The sequence below is a fragment of the Hyperolius riggenbachi genome, chromosome 3 (assembly GCF_040937935.1).
Source record: "Hyperolius riggenbachi isolate aHypRig1 chromosome 3, aHypRig1.pri, whole genome shotgun sequence".
NCBI classification, from domain to species: Eukaryota; Metazoa; Chordata; class Amphibia; order Anura; family Hyperoliidae; genus Hyperolius; species Hyperolius riggenbachi.
In genome coordinates, this window is record NC_090648.1 from 14,727,790 (window position 1) to 14,751,718 (window position 23,929).

General features: G+C 49.8%; 1 protein-coding gene across 2 annotated transcripts in view; it reads left to right on the top strand.

The window, feature by feature from the left end:
- INCA1 (inhibitor of CDK, cyclin A1 interacting protein 1) overlaps positions 1 to 23,929 on the top strand; it is a 47,663-nt gene that overhangs the window by 3,502 nt on the left and 20,232 nt on the right. For both annotated transcript variants that reach the window (XM_068273891.1, XM_068273890.1), the window contains exons 2-5: positions 1,839 to 1,900; positions 2,705 to 2,824; positions 9,007 to 9,034; positions 14,227 to 14,411. In XM_068273891.1, coding sequence (XP_068129992.1) covers positions 1,857 to 1,900; positions 2,705 to 2,824; positions 9,007 to 9,034; positions 14,227 to 14,411 — 377 coding nt within the window. In that variant the 5' untranslated portion in view covers positions 1,839 to 1,856. The remainder of the gene's footprint in view (positions 1 to 1,838; positions 1,901 to 2,704; positions 2,825 to 9,006; positions 9,035 to 14,226; positions 14,412 to 23,929) is intronic.

The window sequence follows — 23,929 nt, forward strand, 5'->3', positions numbered from 1 at the left end:
CATGACCAGCAAATCAGAGCCTTACAAATCTACCAGCTGATCAAACTGATCATGTGCTTCTCCATGAGTTCTCCAAGGCTGGGCCATCTCTAATGGTGGGTCCAATTGCTGAAGACATTGGCCTTGATTCGTAAAGCATTACCGCATACGGTAATACAGAAAACAGCTGACTTTACTGAGCATTTAGGAAAATGTCAATTCATAAAGGCTGTTACCGCATGAAAAGCTGAAATTACAGAGCAGTGAGGTAAATTAGGCCCCGTTCACACTTGCGTTTCTGTGCCAAACGGACCGGATGACCGGATCGGAACCGTACAGTTCCGATCCGGATCCAATCCGGTTGCATCAGGTATGTATACGGCTGCGATCTGGATCCGTTTGGTAAAAGTTATAAATAAAACTATATAATTGTTGGGGTCTGGGAGGTCAGCAGAAGGTGCACCTGTAGAATCAGGTCCTCCGCTGTTTAGTCCTCACCTCCACCTCCGACATACTGCCAAACAGCTCCAGCACGTTAGTCACTGCTGCTCCACTCCAGAAATGCTTGGCCCATGTGTCCCCATCCAAAATGGCCGCTAGAATTCGCATAGGAAGTGGGGTAGAACGTCAGGTGTTTGTAGCCAGTGTGTTCTGTGCTTTCCATTTCCCATTGGTTTCTATTTCCGGATCGTGCAGTCAGGCTCCGGTCCGGGTGCGTGGGCCGGATGATCAAGACCCGAAAAATAGCGCATGTTGGAAAAGTGTCCGGATCCGATCCGGCTCCGTTCTGTACGGAACGGACGCATGTGAACGTCCACATAGACTTTGCATTGCTATGCGGAACGTACGTTCCATTTGTACAGTATACGGTCCGGATCCGATCAGGCGAATCCGGACAGCGAACGCTAATGTGAACCAGGCCTTTCAGACTTGTGCAGTAAATACCTCAACAAATGTCAGCAAATGCCAGTAAATGTCAATTCATAAAGATTACAACACGCGGTAAAAACCTCTGGTGTGGCAAAATGAGAGCGGAGACTGTGCGAGTCTGTGTGAAGCCAGTATGACTCACACAAGCAGAGAGGGATAAGCTTTGACTGACAGGAGCAGAAGCCAATAGAAACAGCCCGTCTCCTGCAAGTCGGGATAATGCATTTTGATAGGACCCACAGGCTTCTCCGGTGGGTCTAGCTTTTCTACTCCCAGGCAGTGAGCAGAGGGATCACAGAACAAAAGAGGTTTCCCCTGCTTCCCTTCATCGGTTTAAGCTCTTTGGTTCCTGTTTGAAGATGCGGAGGAGCAAGTGGGGAAATCGCCTAAGCAGCGCATGTGTAATGTCTCTTGGAAGTTCATCTAAGCTGTTGCAACTGAATAAAATGTTAAGAAATACTAATAGGTTTAGAGCAAGTAGAGGCAGTAAAACAAACAGTATAGCACAACATGTGCATCTAAAGGGATGTCAGGATACCTCTTACTATTGTAATGCCCTCAATGCACTGAGTTTTTGTCTATTGATGCAGATAAATTACCGAACTTCTACCGTACCTGGGAACATTTTTATGAATTAGCACAAAAGTCTAAAATACCAAATGCGTTGATTTACCAAGCACTTTACATTTACAGCACTGTGCTCTATGAATTCAAAGCCATTGTCTTCCAATAAACCCACATAAAAATGTGTCACTTAAACCAATATTATTGGTCTCTTCTGATTGTTTGTCTATCATCAACAACAGATCTTATCGATTTGATAAAACGTTTGAATCGAGTAGAAATCTGCGCAGTCATATTGCCTTGCGTGTGTAGGTGTTGCTAATCTATGATGTAACTGACATATAACCGCTGTGTTTTTCCTGCAGAGTTCTTCTTTAGGAAAGATGTACGATGAAGATGGCACAGGAGGCATTTCTCTTTCTGCTCGGTAAATAACAGGAACAGGATTGGCCAGACAAGTCGATGGTTTGTGGCGAATCTGTGTTGCGGCAAAAGTGCAGTTATGATTAACGCCTGTTTTCCATGAATTTTTTCGTTTTGTTTTTACCCAGGGGCGTAATGAGGATACTGGGTGCTAGGAACGGGGAAAATTAGTGGCCCGTGTAGTGGGCGTGGTCGTGATGGGTCATGGGTGGAGCCAAAAGTGCATGAGCCTAGCAGCAGTGTAAAGTCAGGGAGTCTGCCCATTAAAACTGTGGAGACCCTAATAAACATACAAACTGCCACGTGGCATACCGAAAATAGACATTTCCCACCACAATCGGGGGCTGCCAGACACATGGGGATACATGAGAAATTGGGGGGCAGGGTGAAGCCAAAACAAGTCTCACCCTTTTGTGGCAAATTTCCCAGTGATGTTAATTACTATTCCCCTCTGAGGCGCCGCACAGTGAGGGTAAGATGCAAGTCGGCTTTTAGCTATTGCTGGCGACCGAATTGTGCTGTTTTTATCGTGATTTGGGCTCCATCTTTTGCCGGCGTCCAAATTATTCACATTACGACCTATAGCGGCGCCCAAACGTCCTTGGCTGCGAGGTGTCCTTTTCACCTGACTCCACGCACGGTGCATCCTCGGCAGAAGTGGTCATTATCAGCCGCCTAGGCCGAGTTTTATCCAGCGTTTGTACGGAGCTAAACTTTTCTCATCTCCTTCCAGGTTTGCTTTAAAGATTGCCTTGTTTGCGTCAGGCAGAAGCCGGACTATGACCGGATACCATGTCTTGTTTTGTAGGCAGTCCCGGATCGTGAATCGCCGTGACCTGCTGAAACCTCAGTTTCCCGCCTCTCCACCGCTTCCTCCAGAGGATCGCTATGGGCCAGAGTTCTGGGATCGCCTCATAAGACAGCCCAGGCAATGTTCTACCGTTTATACAATATAACTCCTGTCAGCCTCTCTCTCCTCCTCACCTTCCCCTGTCACTGTGATTGCTGCATCCCTGCTCTACCATCCATACCGTACAATTCACGTCTATAACTCCTCCTCCTAACCTACCGCTGTCACTGTGATTGCTGCATCCCTGCTCTACCACTCATACCGTACAATTCGCGTCTATAACTCCTCCTCCTCCCCTTCCCCTGTCACTGTGATTGCTGCATCCCTGCTCTACCATCCATACCGTACAATTCACGTCTATAACTCCTCCTCCTCCCCTTCCCCTGTCACTGTGATTGCTGCATCCCTGCTCTACCATCCATACCGCACAATTCACGTCTATAACTCCTCCTCCTAACCTACCGCTGTCACTGTGATTGCTGCATCCCTGCTCTACCATCCATACCGTACAATTCACGTCTATAACTCCTCCTCCTAACCTACCGCTGTCACTGTGATTGCTGCATCCCTGCTCTACCATCCATACCGTACAATTCACATCTATAACTCCTCCTCCTCCCCTTCCCCTGTCACTGTGATTGCTGCATCCCTGCTCTACCATCCATACCGTACAATTCACGTCTATAACTCCTCCTCCTCCCCTTCCCCTGTCACTGTGATTGCTGCATCCCTGCTCTACCATCCATACCGTACAATTCACGTCTATAACTCCTCCTCCTAACCTACCGCTGTCACTGTGATTGCTGCATTCCTGCTCTACCATCCATACCGTACAATTCACGTCTATAACTCCTCCTCCTAACCTACCGCTGTCACTGTGATTGCTGCATCCCTGCTCTACCATTCATACCATACAATTCACATCTATAACTCCTCCTCCTCACCTTCCCCTGTCACTGTGATTGCTGCATCCCTGCTCTACCACTCATACCGTACAATTCACGTCTATAACTCCTCCTCCTCCCCTTCCCCTGTCACTGTGATGGCTGCATCCCTGCTCTACCATCCATACCGTACAATTCACGTCTATAACTCCTCCTCCTAACCTACCGCTGTCACTGTGATTGCTGCATCCCTGCTCTACCATCCATACCGTACAATTCACGTCTATAACTCCTCCTCCTAACCTACCGCTGTCACTGTGATTGCTGCATCCCTGCTCTACCATCCATACCGTACAATTCACGTCTATAACTCCTCCTCCTCCCCTTCCCCTGTCACTGTGATTGCTGCATCCCTGCTCTACCATTCATACTGTACAATTCACGTCTATAACTCCTCCTCCTAACCTACCGCTGTCACTGTGATTGCTGCATCCCTGCTCTACCATCCATACCGTACAATTCACATCTATAACTCCTCCTCCTCACCTTCCCCTGTCACTGTGATTGCTGCATCCCTGCTCTACCACTCATACCGTACAATTCACGTCTATAACTCCTCCTCCTCCCCTTCCCCTGTCACTGTGATGGCTGCATCCCTGCTCTACCATTCATACCATACAATTCACGTCTATAACTCCTCCTCCTAACCTACCGCTGTCACTGTGATTGCTGCATGCCTGCTCTACCACTCATACCATACAATTCACGTCTATAACTCCTCCTCCTAAACTACCGCTGTCACTGTGATTGCTGCATCCCTGCTCTACCATCCATACCGTACAATTCACGTCTATAACTCCTCCTCCTAACCTACCGCTGTCACTGTGATTGCTGCATCCCTGCTCTACCATTCATACCATACAATTCACGTCTATAACTCCTCCTCCTCACCTTCCCCTGTCACTGTGATTGCTGCATCCCTGCTCTACCATTCATACTGTACAATTCACATCTATAACTCCTCCTCCTAACCTACCGCTGTCACTGTGATTGCTGCATCCCTGCTCTACCATCCATACCGTACAATTCACGTCTATAACTCCTCCTCCTAACCTACCGCTGTCACTGTGATTGCTGCATCCCTGCTCTACCATTCATACCGTACAATTCACGTCTATAACTCCTCCTCCTAACCTACCGCTGTCACTGTGATTGCTGCATCCCTGCTCTACCATTCATACCGTACAATTCACGTCTATAACTCCTCCTCCTCACCTTCCCCTGTCACTGTGATTGCTGCATCCCTGCTCTACCATTCATACCATACAATTCACGTCTATAACTCCTCCTCCTCACCTTCCCCTGTCACTGTGATGGCTGCATCCCTGCTCTACCATTCATACCGTACAATTCACGTCTATAACTCCTCCTCCTCCCCTTCCGATGTCATTGTGATTGCTGCATCCCTGCTCTACCATTCATACCGTACAATTCACGCCTATAACTCCTCCTCCTAACCTACCGCTGTCACTGTGATTGCTGCATCCCTGCTCTACCATCCATACCGTACAATTCACGTCTATAACTCCTCCTCCTAACCTACCGCTGTCACTGTGATTGCTGCATCCCTGCTCTACCATCCATACCGTACAATTCACGTCTATAACTCCTCCTCCTAACCTACCGCTGTCACTGTGATTGCTGCATCCCTGCTCTACCATTCATACCGTACAATTCACGTCTATAACTCCTCCTCCTCACCTTCCCCTGTCACTGTGATTGCTGCATCCCTGCTCTACCATCCATACCGTACAATTCACGTCTATAACTCCTCCTCACCTTCCCCTGTCACTGTGATTGCTGCATGCCTGCTCTACCACTCATACCGTACAATTCACGTCTATAACTCCTCCTCCTCACCTTCCCCTGTCACTGTGATTGCTGCATCCCTGCTCTACCACTCATACCGTACAATTCACGTCTATAACTCCTCCTCCTCCCCTTCCCCTGTCACTGTGATTGCTGCATCCCTGCTCTACCACTCATACCATACAATTCCCGTCTATAACTCCTCCTCCTAACCTACCGCTGTCACTGTGATTGCTGCATCCCTGCTCTACCACTCATACCGTACAATTCACGTCTATAACTCCTCCTCCTCACCTTCCCCTGTCACTGTGATTGCTGCATCCCTGCTCTACCATCCATACCGTACAATTCACGTCTATAACTCCTCCTCCTCACCTTCCCCTGTCACTGTGATTGCTGCATCCCTGCTCTACCATTCATACTGTACAATTCACGTCTATAACTCCTCCTCCTCACCTTCCCCTGTCACTGTGATTGCTGCATCCCTGCTCTACCATTCATACTGTACAATTCACATCTATAACTCCTCCTCCTAACCTACCGCTGTCACTGTGATTGCTGCATCCCTGCTCTACCATCCATACCGTACAATTCACGTCTATAACTCCTCCTCCTAACCTACCGCTGTCACTGTGATTGCTGCATCCCTGCTCTACCATTCATACCGTACAATTCACGTCTATAACTCCTCCTCCTAACCTACCGCTGTCACTGTGATTGCTGCATCCCTGCTCTACCATTCATACCGTACAATTCACGTCTATAACTCCTCCTCCTCACCTTCCCCTGTCACTGTGATTGCTGCATCCCTGCTCTACCATTCATACCATACAATTCACGTCTATAACTCCTCCTCCTCACCTTCCCCTGTCACTGTGATGGCTGCATCCCTGCTCTACCATTCATACCGTACAATTCACGTCTATAACTCCTCCTCCTCCCCTTCCGATGTCATTGTGATTGCTGCATCCCTGCTCTACCATTCATACCGTACAATTCACGCCTATAACTCCTCCTCCTAACCTACCGCTGTCACTGTGATTGCTGCATCCCTGCTCTACCATCCATACCGTACAATTCACGTCTATAACTCCTCCTCCTAACCTACCGCTGTCACTGTGATTGCTGCATCCCTGCTCTACCATCCATACCGTACAATTCACGTCTATAACTCCTCCTCCTAACCTACCGCTGTCACTGTGATTGCTGCATCCCTGCTCTACCATTCATACCGTACAATTCACGTCTATAACTCCTCCTCCTCACCTTCCCCTGTCACTGTGATTGCTGCATCCCTGCTCTACCATCCATACCGTACAATTCACGTCTATAACTCCTCCTCACCTTCCCCTGTCACTGTGATTGCTGCATGCCTGCTCTACCACTCATACCGTACAATTCACGTCTATAACTCCTCCTCCTCACCTTCCCCTGTCACTGTGATTGCTGCATCCCTGCTCTACCACTCATACCGTACAATTCACGTCTATAACTCCTCCTCCTCCCCTTCCCCTGTCACTGTGATTGCTGCATCCCTGCTCTACCACTCATACCATACAATTCCCGTCTATAACTCCTCCTCCTAACCTACCGCTGTCACTGTGATTGCTGCATCCCTGCTCTACCACTCATACCGTACAATTCACGTCTATAACTCCTCCTCCTCACCTTCCCCTGTCACTGTGATTGCTGCATCCCTGCTCTACCATCCATACCGTACAATTCACGTCTATAACTCCTCCTCCTAAACTACCGCTGTCACTGTGATTGCTGCATCCCTGCTCTACCATTCATACTGTACAATTCACGTCTATAACTCCTCCTCACCTTCCCCTGTCACTGTGATTGCTGCATCCCTGCTCTACCACTCATACCGTACAATTCACGTCTATAACTCCTCCTCCTAACCTACCGCTGTCACTGTGATTGCTGCATCCCTGCTCTACCATTCATACTGTACAATTCACGTCTATAACTCCTCCTCACCTTCCCCTGTCACTGTGATTGCTGCATCCCTGCTCTACCACTCATACCATACAATTCACGTCTATAACTCCTCCTCCTAACCTACCGCTGTCACTGTGATTGCTGCATGCCTGCTCTACCACTCATACCATACAATTCACATCTATAACTCCTCCTCACCTTCCCCTGTCACTGTGATGGCTGCATCCCTGCTCTACCATTCATACCATACAATTCACGTCTATAACTCCTCCTCCTCACCTTCCCCTGTCACTGTGATTGCTGCATCCCTGCTCTACCACTCATACCGTACAATTCACGTCTATAACTCCTCCTCCTCACCTTCCCCTGTCACTGTGATTGCTGCATGCCTGCTCTACCACTCATACCGTACAATTCACGTCTATAACTCCTCCTCCTCCCCTTCCCCTGTCACTGTGATTGCTGCATCCCTGCTCTACCACTCATACCGTACAATTCCCGTCTATAACTCCTCCTCCTAACCTACCGCTGTCACTGTGATTGCTGCATCCCTGCTCTACCACTCATACCGTACAATTCACGTCTATAACTCCTCCTCCTCACCTTCCCCTGTCACTGTGATTGCTGCATCCCTGCTCTACCACTCATACCGTACAATTCACGTCTATAACTCCTCCTCCTCCCCTTCCCCTGTCACTGTGATTGCTGCATCCCTGCTCTACCATCCATACCGTACAATTCACGTCTATAACTCCTCCTCCTCCCCTTCCCCTGTCACTGTGATTGCTGCATCCCTGCTCTACCACTCATACCGTACAATTCACGTCTATAACTCCTCCTCCTCCCCTTCCCCTGTCACTGTGATTGCTGCATCCCTGCTCTACCATCCATACCGTACAATTCCCGTCTATAACTCCTCCTCCTAAACTACCGCTGTCACTGTGATTGCTGCATCCCTGCTCTACCATCCATACCGTACAATTCACGTCTATAACTCCTCCTCCTCCCCTTCCCCTGTCACTGTGATTGCTGCATCCCTGCTCTACCACTCATACCGTACAATTCACGTCTATAACTCCTCCTCCTCCCCTTCCCCTGTCACTGTGATTGCTGCATCCCTGCTCTACCATCCATACCGTACAATTCACGTCTATAACTCCTCCTCCTCCCCTTCCCCTGTCACTGTGATTGCTGCATCCCTGCTCTACCACTCATACCGTACAATTCACGTCTATAACTCCTCCTCACCTTCCCCTGTCACTGTGATTGCTGCATCCCTGCTCTACCATTCATACCATACAATTCACGTCTATAACTCCTCCTCCTAACCTACCGCTGTCACTGTGATTGCTGCATCCCTGCTCTACCATTCATACCGTACAATTCCCGTCTATAACTCCTCCTCCTAAACTACCGCTGTCACTGTGATTGCTGCATCCCTGCTCTACCATTCATACCGTACAATTCCCGTCTATAACTCCTCCTCCTAAACTACCGCTGTCACTGTGATTGCTGCATCCCTGCTCTACCATAGTAACACCAGCTTATTCTTCCTTCTAGTATCCATACCCTGGATGTCCCCGGAGCTGTAAGTCTGCTTAAATATTTGGATATGAAGGGGTGTGTTTATGAAAGAATGATTTCATGTGTTTGGCTGTACAGTTGCTCTCTAACCCAATGCCCTCAGTGCAGCTATGGCCACATATCTGCCAACACCTCATAAGGCAGCCACACATCTAGCAGTGATGGGCAGATTCGACTAAGAGACAAATCTCTCTCTTACCGAATCTGATAAGAGAGAGAGATCTGTCAGCTGCCCATATTACACCACAGGCCGATTCCAGATTAATTTCATGTTATAATTGATCCGGAATAGGCCTGATGACGCTGCATCTGTCGCCTCACCAGCCTGCGTTGTCCCCCCTAATGCTCAATGTGGCCCTCCGGTGCCCAGTGCATTATATATTACCTGTCCGTGTTGGCTGCTGGCTCCAGGTCCCATCCATACGCGCGTCCCATGTGGTTGCCTTAGTAACGTGGGCACACGTGTGACATCACACATGTGCTAATGTGTACACAGGCAAGCATGTGCGGCGTGTGTATGGATGGAGCCCGGGGCCAGCAGCCAACACTAACAGGTAATATATAATGCACTGGGCGCCGGAGGGGCACATTGAGCATTAGGGGGGACAGTGTTGGCGGTTTCGTCGCTCGTCCCAATATCGCTCGTCGTTACCGCTGCGCACCTAAACGACCACAAAGGCCCGACATTTTCCACCATGTCCAATCGACATTGGTTGCATCGTGGATCAGGTATGCACTTGGCGGCACTGATTTGCGTTTGATTCTATAACAATTATAGGAATCGGATGGTCGTTTGCCTGATGTATGGGGACCTATAGGCTGTGGCCTGGGCGCACGGGTCAGGTTGGTTGGGTGTAGGGACACCTGTGTTAAATATCAGTAAGATGTTAGTTGGGTGCCCTATATAGGAATTAAAAAAAAAGGACATCCTATGGATCCTGCAGAGGCTTCCTGTGTCCTCCTCGCCCCACAATCGTCCCGCGCAGACCCTAGAACATCCGAGAAGAGCTTGGTGGATATTTTATCATGGCTGCACCCCCCTCCGTGTCTGCGCGAATACAGGTAGTCCCCGGGTTAAGGAACGAGATAGGGACTGTACATTCGTTCTTAACCTGAATCTGTTCTTAAGTCGGAACACTGTGCCATCTCTGCCCTCTGTACCTCCCCTGTGCCTCCAGTGTCCCCCTCTGTGTCACCTCTGCCCTCTGTACCTCCTCTGTGCCCCCCTGTGCCTCCAGTGTCCCCCTTTGTGTCACCTCTGCCCCCTGTACCTCCTCTGTGCCCCCCTGTGCCTCCAGTGTCCCCCTCTGTGTCACCTCTGCCCTCTGTACCTCCCCTGTGCCTCCAGTGTCCCCCTCTGTGTCACCTCTGCCCCCTGTACCTCCTCTGTGCCCCCCTGTGCCTCCAGTGTCCCCCTTTGTGTCACCTCTGCCCCCTGTACCTCCTCTGTGCCCCCCTGTGCCTCCAGTGTCCCCCTCTGTGTCACCTCTGCCCTCTGTACCTCCTCTGTGCCCCCCTGTGCCTCTAGTGTGCCCCTCTGTCACCTCTGCCCTCTGTACCTCCTCTGTGCCTCCAGTGTCCCCCTATGTGTCACCTCTGCCCTCTGTACCTCCTCTGTGCCTCCAGTGTCCCCCTCTGTGCCATCTCTGTCCCCTGTACCTCCTTTGTGCCCCCTGTGCCTCCAGTGTCCCCCTCTGTCACCTCTGCCCCCTGTGCCTCCAGTGTCCCCCTCTGTGTCACCTCTGCCCTCTGTACCTCCTCTGTGCCCCCCTGTGCCTCCAGTGTCCCCCTCTGTGTCACCTCTGCCCTCTGTACCTCCTCTGTGCCCCCTGTGCCTCCAGTGTCCCCCTCTGTGTCACCTCTGCCCTCTGTACCTCCTCTGTGCCCCCCTGTGCCTCCAGTACCTCCTCTGTGCCCCCCTGTGCCTCCAGTGTCCCCCTCTGTGTCACCTCTGCCCTCTGTACCTCCTCTGTGCCCCCCTGTGCCTCCAGTGTCCCCCTCTGTGTCACCTCTGCCCCCTATACCTACTCTGCGCCTCCAGTGTCCCCCTCTGTGTCACCTCTGCCCTCTGTACCTCCTCTGTGCCTCCCTGTGCCTCCAGTGTGCCCCTCTGTCACCTCTGCCCTCTGTACCTCCTCTGTGCCCCCCTGTACCTCCAGTGTGCCCCTCTGTCACCTCTGCCCTCTGTACCTCCTCTGTGCCCCCTGTGCCTCCAGTGTCCCCCTCTGTGTCACCTCTGCCCTCTGTACCTCCTCTGTGCCCCCTGTGCCTCCAGTGTCCCCCTCTGTGTCACCTAAGCCCTCTGTACCTCCTCTGTGCCCCCTGTGCCTCCAGTGCCCCCTCTGTATCTCCTAAGCCCTCTGTGCCTGCTTATACAAGTTTCAAAGACATTTTTTCTTTGAATTTTTCAAAATGGATTTTCTCAAAAACTACAAGTCCAATTTGAAAAAAAAATCGGGGGGCTGGTTCCCATGGAAACACAGAATCCATGCCGCGCGTATCGGCGGATCGTTCGTAAGTCGGGGACTACCTGTATGGCCATGTCTGTGTAGTAAGTCAGAGCAGCTCATCCTTGCGTGGGAGCAGCACCGAGAGGGCAGAGGTGTGGAGGAGGACACGTGCAGCCTTTGTAGGTAAGTATCTGGTTTGTTAGCCCCCTCCCCAGCTTCTCTTTGAAGCACCACTGAACTGGGGAAAAAAGGGGGGGGGGGGGATTTTTAGTTACTTGGGACTTCCTCCAGCCCCCTGTAGTGATGGCTCCCTCCGCATCCTCTGGGTCCCCTCCTATGTGACGATATCAGCTCTGAAAAGCCCCCAACTACTGCGCATACGTGGTCTCATCCACATGCCTCCTTGATCCCGCCCCTGCTACTGGGAGCATCCTGCGCATACGTGGTCCCATCCACATGCCTCCTTGATCCCGCCCCTGCCACTAGGAGCATCCTGCGCATACGTGGTCCCATCCACATGCCTCCTTGATCCCGCCCCTGCCACTGGGAGCATCCTGCGCATGTGCCGTACAATTTGTTTTGATAACTGCTCAAGTGCAAAATGCTCCCGTTCCCGGCATGGAGGAAGTGGGCGGATGGGATCGTGCATGCGCAGTAGTCTGCCACAAGAGCTGTAGTCTCTGGTCTTGCATAAGTGACAGCGGCACATAGGAAGGGACCCAGAGGATGCCAAGGGAGACAGCTGATACACCACGGGTGGCTAGAAATAGCCTGAGGTAAGTAAAGACCCCTTTTGTTTCATGTTCAGTTGTGTTTTAAAGAGAGCTTTCACAAAAATAAATAAGATCATTAGTGTGAAAGACTGTTATAGCGGACCTGAACTCAGAATTTCCTCTCTGCTCTAAAAGATAATCATCAGCATAATAACTTCTAGGCTAGGTTCACAGTGGTCAGTTGTATGATGTATATTTTATAATTTGTTATAATGACTGTGAACTGCAATGGAGCCTGCATGCGGCGAGTTTGAACAACGCGATCAGTGACAACGCAGTACTGTGAACAGCCCCATAGCATTGTATGGGCAGTGAACTGACATGCAGAATTATTCTGCAACACAACTGACCACTATGAACAGGGCCCTTAAAGAAAACCTGTACTGAAAATAAAAGTCAAAATAAGCATACACAAGTCATACTTGCCTTCCATGTAGTCTACTCCTCAGTGTCTTTCTCCTGTCCCGCGTCCTGTTTGTTCACTATGATCAAGGGAATTTTCCGTCCTCCATTTTGAAAATAGCCATTACCCCATAACAGCTTTCTGGTCAGCACACAGTTAAACTGTAACATCGCCCACTTGAGCCATAGGGAAACATGAACATTACCTGGTACATCAGTTTTCCTCTCAGCTATAACTGACAGCAACTGATATTTTACTGACAGCAACTGATATATTTCAGATCTGACAAAATATTGTCAGAACTGGAAGGGATTATTGTCAGAAGAAAATGGTGAGCTTCTGAGAGGAACTGATGGCAAGGTAACTATGTAATGTTTATTTGAAGTTACCTCATGTGTTTATTTTAAATATTTTTACTCAGTACAGGTTCTCTTTAAGTGAACCTTAAAGGACACCCGAAGCGAAAATAAACGAATGAAATAAACGATTGTATCTATTTTCCTTCTCCTAAATAATGACTTTTTAAGATGTTCCACAGTTTTATTTTATGTTTAAATCTACTTTTTTTAAGTTTTAACTGTTTTATTGTTTTTGCTCAATGACACATTCATTGAAGTATGCCAGAGCTAAAATCTATAAACTATTGGCCCTTTTATCTCTTTCCTGCTCTTAGAAGCCATTTTCTGCTAGGAAAGTGTTTTATAGTTGGAATTTCTTATCAGTGAGGGTCACACTGTAGTCACTTCCTGTCTGAGTCAGGACTGAGTCAGCCACTTACATACCTGATATTTAACGCTTTCAGGCAGAGAGAAAAAAAAAAAGGAACACAGCATAGTTATTTGTGTGCTAGGCACTCTACATGCACATGTCTATCTCATCATGTCACATGTCACCTCGGGTATCCTTTAACTGAAAATACTTACAAGAGTTTCAGCTCTGGCCGCGTGCATCCTCGTACATGTTGGTGAACACGTCCCGAGCAGGCACTGCAAGAGGTTATCTCTTACTGCGCCTGCGTTGGACGCATTCACCGATGTGATTGCTTGCGAGGATGCACGCGGCCAGAGCTGCGCAGGCGCAGTGAGATCAGTTGGCAGAAACAAAACTAAGCTGTGGCGGGGGAATAGAGGATCGGTTCGGAATGCTGCGGGCACAGGACGGCTTCGGGGGGCTGGTCTAAGCTCCAGGGTAAGTCAAACTCTTGTAATTATTTTCAGTTAAGGTTCACTTTAAAGAAAAGCATTACTTTGTTACAGCTGATACAAATCCTGCAATATATCTGCAGTGTGTCTACTTCCTGCTTACATGGAAGCAGACAAAGGGTTAACATCCTGTATTTTATCTGCCGAGGCAACCAGCTGATACAACAGAGAGATCAAACTACACTTGTGACTAGTCACAGAGGGGGAATTAGACAGGCTTTTCTCTCTAAAAACACACAGGGTGCATTTCTCTGGGTTTTCCTTATGTGCTGTGAAAGAGTTCAGGTCCACTTTAAGAGAACAATTTATGAATGTAAGAAGACATGTATAAAAGTGACAGATCTCATTTGTGGTGTCTTTGTGTGAAGATGTACAGCTATCCGGCATGGAGGACGGACACAGACTGGTCCAGCCTTCCCTTCCCCGGCCTGGAGGACCTGCCCTCCCCATCACAGCTCAGCAAGTCCCGGAGGAAGAAGAAGAGTGACAGGATGGGGACGCTGGTGCAGCAGCACATCCAGGAGCTGAAGAGGAGGCAGAGCGTCATTGAACAGTCAGTGCTGATCCTTCCCTTCAGTGCTAGGAAAATATACACATGGGGGGTCTCTATACAGAACTCACATAGGGGTTGATTCACTATAACAAATAATGTGCCTTATCAGAGTTAACATGCCTTATCAGAGTTGACATACCTTATCAGAGTAGCATAGCGAGGCCTACAAACTTATGTCTGCTAATTGGCAATGACGAGAGCTCCACTCGTCCTGCCCTGAGCCCCTGCGGCTCCAATCACTTTAAAGGCCATTATCCCTGCACTTTGATTGGCCCAATAGGCTGCCTGTCACTTGACAGGAAACTTGACAGGCAGCCTATTGGGCCAATCAAAGTGCAGGGATAATGTCCTTTAAAGTGATTGGACCCGCAGGGGCTCAGGGCAGGACAAGCGGAGCTCTCGTCATTGCCAATTAGCAGGCATAAGGTCGTAGCGCTCGCTGTGCTGCTCTGATAAGGCACTGTAACTCTGATAAGGCATGTCAACTCTGATAAGGCATATCAACTCTGATAAGGCACGCTATTTGTTATAGTGAATCAACCCCCTAGTCACTTCTTCCTTCTGCAGGCTTACAAATGTGAATAAGCAGCATGTTCTGTACTATGGAGAGGGCAGCCTCTTCTGTTTTGCATTGTGGTGCACATGCGCGGAAGTGTATTTTTTCAATGCACTTCTGTGCAATTCGTTCTTTGGCCGCAGGAAGTGAGCGCTAGAGAACCTTACTTCCTGCTTGCCTTGCAGCCAGAAGTGTGATTTCCGCGCTTTGCCACGGTAATCTCTGTAGGCTGTTTTTGGCGGTGCGATTGCACCTCAGCAAAAACGCTGGTTGTTAGTGTGAAAGCGGCAAATAATATTGGTCTTGTATCACTTTGGTAAGCGTACACTCTAAGGGTTGTGGTGGGGGCTTATACACGCACAGTGCTGAAGTTGACACAAGCTAGTAAGGCCCGTTTCGGCTGTTGTCCGATTCATATATGTGGAAAGAATTAAATGCATCATGCATACTTGGCATCACTAGAGTGATTCGGATGTGTCTCGCATAACAGCTGTGCTACAATCGCATCTCGCAAGACTCACGCCGAGCACAGTGCAAACGGGCCTGTAAGATTTCTTCTCATGCATGTGAAAACACAAAAATGTGAATTTTAGTGAATTTATTATTATTTAGTATTTATTTAGCGCTAACATTCATGTAGCGCTGCAAAGAGTCTATTATCTTGTCACTTAACCATTTATGCCTCCAGGACGTAGTACCTACGTCCAGGGGGCCACGTGCGCGTCCGCACGCTCCCGGATTCGGTAGCCCAGGAATCAATGTATCGGGCTATGGTGCCCGATCACTGATTCCTCTCCCCTGCTGAAAAAGCGACAGCTTCTCTCGGAAGCTACGCTTTTTCTGAAGCTATGTCCCTCTAAGCGTACATTGTACGCTTAGAGTGACGTCATGTAAACAAATTCAAGATTGCCATCTTGTGGCCAAAAAGTAAAACTACAAGTAAAAGTAAAAAAACATTACAATACACAAATATTTCCCCAAATAAAACACTATTTATATCCCACCCTCCCAAAAATGCCCACATAAAATGTTTAATAAAAAAAAACAAAAAAACATTACTATAAAAAAAAAAACAACAACACATAAATATTTACCTAAGGGTCTAAACTTTTTAAATATCTATGTAAAGATGAAATATTTCTCTCTATTTTTTTTTTATAAGCTTGTAAATAGTGATGGATGCAAAACGGAAAAAATGCTCTTTTATTTAGAAATAAAATATTGTCGCGATACGTTGTGATAGGGACATAATTTAAACGGTGAAATAACCGGGACATATGGGCAAATACAATACGTGGGTTTTAATTATGGAGGCATGTATTATTTTAAAACTATAATGGCCGAAAACTGACAAATAATGATTTTTTTCCATTTTTTTTCTTATTCTTACTGTTAAAATGCATTTACAGTAAAGTGGCTCTTAGCAAAATGTACCCCCCCAAAGAAAGCCTAATTGGTGGCGGAAAAAACAAGATATAGATCAGTTCATTGTGATAAGTAGTGATAAAGTTATAGGCTAATGAATGGGAGGTGAACATTGCTCGGATGCATAAAGTGAAAACGACTGAAGGCTGAAAACCTGTAACTAAACCTCACCTCGGTGGATCCTAACAAGGCTTCCCCATCCTCCTCTGTCCCTCCGTTAGCCTGGCAGGGTCCCTCAAAGTGCGGCAAGATAAATATTTCCCCACCGCGATCCTGCGCAGGTGTACGAGCCGCTCTTCATTTGGGTTATGGGGGAAACAGCCGAACCCGATTGATCCCCTCGGATACGATCAGGCTCGGCTATTCCCGCCATAACCCCAAGAGCCGCCTGCGCTGGATCCCGGAGAGGTAAATATATCACGGCTTGTCGGGGGAGAGCCAGTCCTGGAATTCAGCTTCAGGGGTCAGGGAAGCCTCATTGGGACCCTGAGACTTCCCCCTCCGGAGGCAAGTATCCAAAAGAGCTCTCTTTCTTGAATACAAAGTCTCTTCAACTGTCCCTCAAAAAAGCTCACAATCTAATCCCTACCATAGTCATATGTCTGTGTGTATCATGTAGTGCATGTATTGTAGTCTAGGGCCAATTTCGGGGGAAGCCAATTAACTTATCTGTATGTTTTTGGAATGTGGGTGGAAACCGGAGTGCCTGGAGGAAACCCACGTAGACACGGGAAGACAGAGCAGTGCTTTTCAGCGCTGCTAGATTTGGGCGCAGCCGGCGCCTCCATAGACTACAATAGGAATCACTCCTATTGCAGCGCTCAGTGAGTAACGTCGGAGCCGTCAGAAGACGGAGCCGAGGTTGCTTAAAAACATAATTCGGCCTCCAGCAATCGCTGGAAGCCGAATTATTTCATTCCCCCACTATCCATGTCGGCCTGGAGGGGGAATAGTAATTAAATCGGCCCGGACTTGTGCAGAAGCAGGATTAGCCATATACCGCTGTATCATGCGCCCAAGTCTCCCGGTGCCGATTTCAAATGTACTCCGGGGAGAACATACAAACTCCGTGCAGATAGTGCCTTGGTGGGATTTGAACTGGGGACCCAGCGCTGCAAGGTGAGAGCTCTAAACACTACGCCACCATGCTATTGACTTTCATTACATGAGTGGTGAATGAATTTTTCGTAATTTCGCATTATGCACGCAAATAATGGGGGGGAGGGGGGCGCACTTTACAACAAAATACACTGTATTCTTCCCGATTAAAAAAGGCAAATTACTGGCAGGCATGGGCTCACGAATAGTCACGAGTCCCTAAGGACTACGTGATTTAAGTGAGGCTTAAATTGCCTCAGCTATGCGGCTGGGAGAGAGGGGGTTAGTTACCCATAAGTCCATTGTCCGCCCTGCGCGCCACACAGCTTGCATGCGTCCTATTGGACTCAACACCGCACACTTCCTCCTTCGGGCTTGATCAGATGGAGGATCAAATGGTAAAGATCCCTGCCCTGCATGTACCCACCACCCGGAAGATGGATTGTGGAACACTTGTCAGGAAGACGTTGCTGGATCCATCTTCCTCCATCAGGTGGGGAGTATTTCGCTTTACTCCCTGTCTCAGTGTAAGCTAGTGATGGAATGTAGGACAGAAGCCTGTGACAAATGTCAGCTGTCATCACCCTCTCTGCAGATGGGAATAGCAGCAGCCTGTACTGTGGTCTGCAGAGGGGAATAGCAGCAGACTGTACTGTGCTGTACTGTGGTCTGCAGAGGGGAATAGCAGCAGACTGTACTGGGCTATACTGTGGTCTGCAGAGGGGAATAGCAGCAGCCTGTGCCGTGCTGTACTGTGGTCTGCTGCCTCCGGGTATACCCAGGACCTTCTGCAGAGGGGAATAGCAGCAGCCTGTACTGTGCTGTACTGTGGTCTGCAGAGGGGAATAGCAGCAGGCTGTACTGTACTGTGCTATACTGTGGTCTGCAGAGGGGAATAGCAGCAGCCTGTACTGTGCTGTACTGTGGTCTGCTGCCTCCGGGTATACCCAGGACCTTCTGCAGAGGGGAATAGCAGCAGCCTGTACTGTGCTGTACTGTGGTCTGCAGAGGGGAATAGCAGCAGGCTGTACTGTACTGTGCTATACTGTGGTCTGCAGAGGGGAATAGCAGCAGCCTGTACTGTGCTGTACTGTGGTCTGCTGCCTCCGGGTATACCCAGGACCTTCTGCAGAGGGGAATAGCAGCAGCCTGTACTGTGCTGTACTGTGGTCTGCAGAGGGGAATAGCAGCAGCCTGTACTGTGGTCTGCAGAGGGGAATAGCAGCAGCCTGTACTGTGCTGTACTGTGGTCTGCAGAGGGGAATATCAGCAGCCTTTACTGTGCTGTACTGTGGTCTGCAGAGGGGAATAGTAGCAGCCTGTACTGTGCTGTACTGTGGTCTGCAGATGGGAATAGCAGCAGCCTGTACTGTGCTGTACTGTGGTCTGCAGAGGGGAATAGTAGCAGCCCGTACTGTGCTGTACTGTGGTCTGCAGAGGGGAATAGCAGCAGCCTGTACTGTGCTGTACTGTGGTCTGCAGAGGGGAATAGCAGCAGCCTGTACTGTGCTGTACTGTGGTCTGCAGAGGGGAATAGCAGCAGCCTGTACTGTGCTGTACTGTGTTCTGCAGAGGGGAATAGCAGCAGCCTGTACTGTGCTGTACTGTGGTCTGCAGAGGGGAATAGCAGCAGCCTGTACTGTGCTGTACTGTGGTCTGCAGAGGGGAATAGCAGCAGCCTGTACTGTGCTGTACTGTGTTCTGCAGAGGGGAATAGTAGCAGCCTGTACTGTGCTGTACTGTGGTCTGCAGAGGGGAATAGCAGCAGCCTGTACAGTACTGTACTGTGTTCTGCAGAGGGGAATAGCAGCAGCCTGTACTGTGCTGTACTGTGGTCTGCAGAGGGCAATAGCAGCAGCCTGTACTGTGCTGTACTGTGGTCTGCAGAGGGCAATAGCAGGCTGTACTGTGGGCTGCTGCCTCCGGGTACACGCAGGACCTGTGCTCACCATCCGTCACTCCGCTGCCACACCCTGGAAAATATCTGTGGCATCTTCCTCCAGCCAACTCAGGTGGCTGAAGGGCCCTCATTCTGACTTCTGAAGACCTGTAGAATCCTCCTCAGACCTCGGCCTTGTGCCCTCCTGTTCTTGGCATGTGATCTTCCACATACTTCACATGACTCTGCTCACCGCAACAGAGGAGAAGGCAGCCGGGCGGAATGGCCTCGATGTTCCAGCACGGGATAACACAGGAAGAATCTGGATCAGTATTTGTTTTATTGCGTCATAAAACTATCACAGACCTCTTCAGGACCACAGGGCATGTTACCTCTTCTCATCCTGCATATTTGCCTTTACTGGCCGTGTACAGTTTTCCTAGGCCAGTTCTCTTGTGGTTCTCCTTCCATGTGCAGCAGTCCCACCCCCCTCATTCCATGAGTAACATCCATGTGCATCACTCCCTCCCATTCCATGTGCAGCCCTCTCTTCCATGTGCGTAACATCCATGTACAGCAGCCTCTCCCATTCCATGTGCAGCCCCCTCTTCTATGTGTAACATCCATGTACAGCAGCCCCTCCCATTCCATGTGCAGCCCCCTCTTCCAATGCGTAACATCCATGTACAGCAGTCCCTCCCATTCCATGTGCAGCCCTCTCTTCCATGTGTAACATCCATGTACATCAGTCCCTCCCATTCCATGTGCAGCCCTCTCTTCCATGTGTAACATCCATGTACAGCAGCCCCTCCCATTCCATGTGCAGCCCCCTCTTCCGTGTGTAACATCCATGTACTGCAGTCCCTCCCATTCCATGTGCAGCCCTCTCTTCCATGTGTAACATCCATGTACAGCAGTCCCTCCCATTCCATGTGCAGCCCTCTCTTCCATGTGTAACATCCATGTACATCAGTCCCTCCCATTCCATGTGCAGCCCCCTCTTCCATGTGTAACATCCATGTGCAGCAGCCCCTCCCATTCTATGTGCAGCCCCCTCTTCCATGTGTAACATCCATGTACAGCAGCCCCCTTCCATTCCATGTGCAGCCCCCTCTTCCATGTGTAACATCCATGTACAGCAGCCCCTCCCATTCCATGTGCAGCCCCATCTTTCATGTGTAACATCCATGTACAGCAGTCCTTCCCATTCCATGTGCAGCCCCCTCTTCCATGTGTAACATCCATGTACAACAGCCTCCTTCCATTCCATGTGCAGCCCCCTCTTCCATGTGTAACATCCATGTACAACAGCCCCCTCCCATTCCATGTGCAGCCCCCTTTTCCATGTGTAACATCCATGTGTACAGCAGCCCCCTACCATTCCATGGGAAGCCCCCTCTTCCATGTGTAACTTCCATGTGTACAACAGCCCCCTCCCATTCCATGTGCAGCCCCTCTTACATGTGTAACATCCATGTACAGCAGCCCCCTCCAATTCCATGTGCAGCCCCCTCTTCCATGTGTAACATCCATGTACAGCAGACCCTCCCATTCCACGTGCAGCCCCCTCTTCCATGTGTAGCATCCATGTACAGCAGCCCCTCCCATTCTATGTGCAGCCCCCTCTTCCATGTGTAACATCCATGTACAGCAGCCCCCTCCCATTCCATGTGCAGCCCCCTCTTCCATGTGTAACATCCATGTGTACAGCAGCCGCCTCCCATTCCATGTGCAGCCCCCACTTCCATGTGTAACATCCATGTACAGCAGCCCCCTCCCATTCCATGTTCAGCCCCCTCTTCCATGTGTAACATCCATGTACAACAGCCCCCTCCCATTCTATGTGCAGCCCTCTCTTCCATGTGTAACTTCCATGTGTACAACAGCCCCCTCCCATTCCATGTGCAGCCCCCTCTTCCATGTGTAACATCCATGTGTACAGCAGCCCCCTACCATTCCATGGGCAGCCCCCTCTTCCATGTGTACAGCAGCCCCCTCCCATTCCATGGGCAGCCCCCTCTTCCATGTGTAACATCCATGTACAGCAGCCCCTACCATTCCATGGGCAGCCCCCTCTTCCATGTGTAACATCCATGTGTACAGCAGCCCCCTCCCATTCCATGGGCAGCCCCCTCTTCCATGTGTAACATCCATGTACAGCAGCCCCTACCATTCCATGGGCAGCCCCCTCTTCCATGTGTAACATCCATGTGTACAGCAGCCCCTACCATTCCATGGGCAGCCCCCTCTTCCATGTGTAACATCCATGTACATCAGCCCCCTCCCATTCCATGTTCAGCCCCCTCTTCCATGTGTAACATCCATGTACAACAGCCTCCTCCCATTCCATGTGCAGCCCCCTCTTCCATGTGTAACATCCATGTACAGCAGCCCCTACCATTCCATGGGCAGCCCCCTCTTCCATGTGTAACATCCATGTACAGCAGCCCCTCCCATTCCATGTGCAGCCCTCTCTTCCATGTGTAACATCCATGTACAGCAGCCCCTACCATTCCATGGGCAGCCCCCTCTTCCATGTGTAACATCCATGTGTACAGCAGCCCCTACCATTCCATGGGCAGCCCCCTCTTCCAATGCGTAACATCCATGTACAGCAGTCCCTCCCATTCCATGTGCAGCCCTCTCTTCCATGTGTAACATCCATGTACATCAGTCCCTCCCATTCCATGTGCAGCCCTCTCTTCCATGTGTAACATCCATGTACAGCAGCCCCTCCCATTCCATGTTCAGCCCCCTCTTCCGTGTGTAACATCCATGTACTGCAGTCCCTCCCATTCCATGTGCAGCCCTCTCTTCCATGTGTAACATCCATGTACAGCAGTCCCTCCCATTCCATGTGCAGCCCTCTCTTCCATGTGTAACATCCATGTACATCAGTCCCTCCCATTCCATGTGCAGCCCCCTCTTCCATGTGTAACATCCATGTGCAGCAGCCCCCTCCCATTCCATGTGCAGCCCCACTCTTACATATGTAACATCCATGTGTACAGCAGCCCCCCTCCCATTCCATGTTCAGCCCCACTCTTCCATATGTAACATCCATGTGTACAGCAGCCCCCCTCCCATTCCATGTGCAGCCCCATCTTTCATGTGTAACATCCATGTACAGCAGTCCTTCCCATTCCATGTGCAGCCCCCTCTTCCATGTGTAACATCCATGTACAACAGCCTCCTTCCATTCCATGTGCAGCCCCCTCTTCCATGTGTAACATCCATGTACAACAGCCCCCTCCCATTCCATGTGCAGCCCCCTCTTCCATGTGTAACATCCATGTGTACAGCAGCCCCTACCATTCCATGGGCAGCCCCCTCTTCCATGTGTAACATCCATGTACAACAGCCCCCTCCCATTCCATGTGCAGCCCCCTCTTCCATGTGTAACATCCATGTGTACAGCAGCCCCTACCATTCCATGGGCAGCCCCCTCTTCCATGTGTAACATCCATGTGTACAGCAGCCCCTACCATTCCATGTGCAGCCCCCTCTTCCATGTGTAACATCCATGTGTACAGCAGCCCCTACCATTCCATGGGCAGCCCCCTCTTCCATGTGTAACATCCATGTGTACAGCAGCCCCCTCCCATTCCATGTGCAGCCCCCTCTTCTATGTGTAACATCCATGTACAGCAGCCCCTCCCATTCCATGTGCAGCCCCCTCTTCCATGTGTAACATCCATGTACAGCAGCCCCCTCCCATTCCATGTGCAGCCCCACTCTTCCATTTTGCTAGGCATACACTGCACAATGTTGTTTAACAGATTCGTTGTTAAATTTGTTATAAACATTCAGGCCGGTTTCTCACTACTAGCCGGCGTTATTAGAGCATTGCGTTCATCATACTGCAACGCTCTAATACCGGCGCTTAGCAAAAAAATAGCCATCAGAGATTACCGTGGCAATGCGCAGTAATACTCCTTCTGGCTGCAAGCCAAGCAGGAAATAAGGCTCTCTAGCGCTCACTTCCTGTGGCCAAAAATCGAATTGCGCAGAAGTGTAGTGAAAAAATATGCTACCCCGCATGCACGCCGCAACGTGAACACCATAACATTTTAAACAATATGCGTTGCCATAGACTTACATGACTTCCTGTTCGCCGCACATGTTACCCAGCAACACGCTTTTGCGGGGAATTAGACACTTCCAGCCCACGCGAGGTATGAAAAGCCCCATAGACTTTCATTGGCGTACCGTTGGCTTGCGGTAAAATAGGCCAACGCAATGTGCCAGTGGCCTCAAGAATAAGGACTGATTGACATTCATCTGTTTTATGCCTTGTTCACACTCCAAAGCACAGATGGCTGTGCGAAGGGGAAGCAAAGCCCGCAATTGCACGCCATCTGTGCGTTGCTGATCCCATTCACTGTAGTGACCGGGTCAGCGCTGCGCTTTGCTGAAACATGCTTGCTGCATTAGCATAGATTCTTGCATGATGCACGCCATACGGATTGCGGAAATGCGCACAGCAACGCGTATAATGTGAAGGAGGGCTTATGGTATTTGATCCAGCACAGCCATTGTTTATCACAGGTTGTGTGCAGT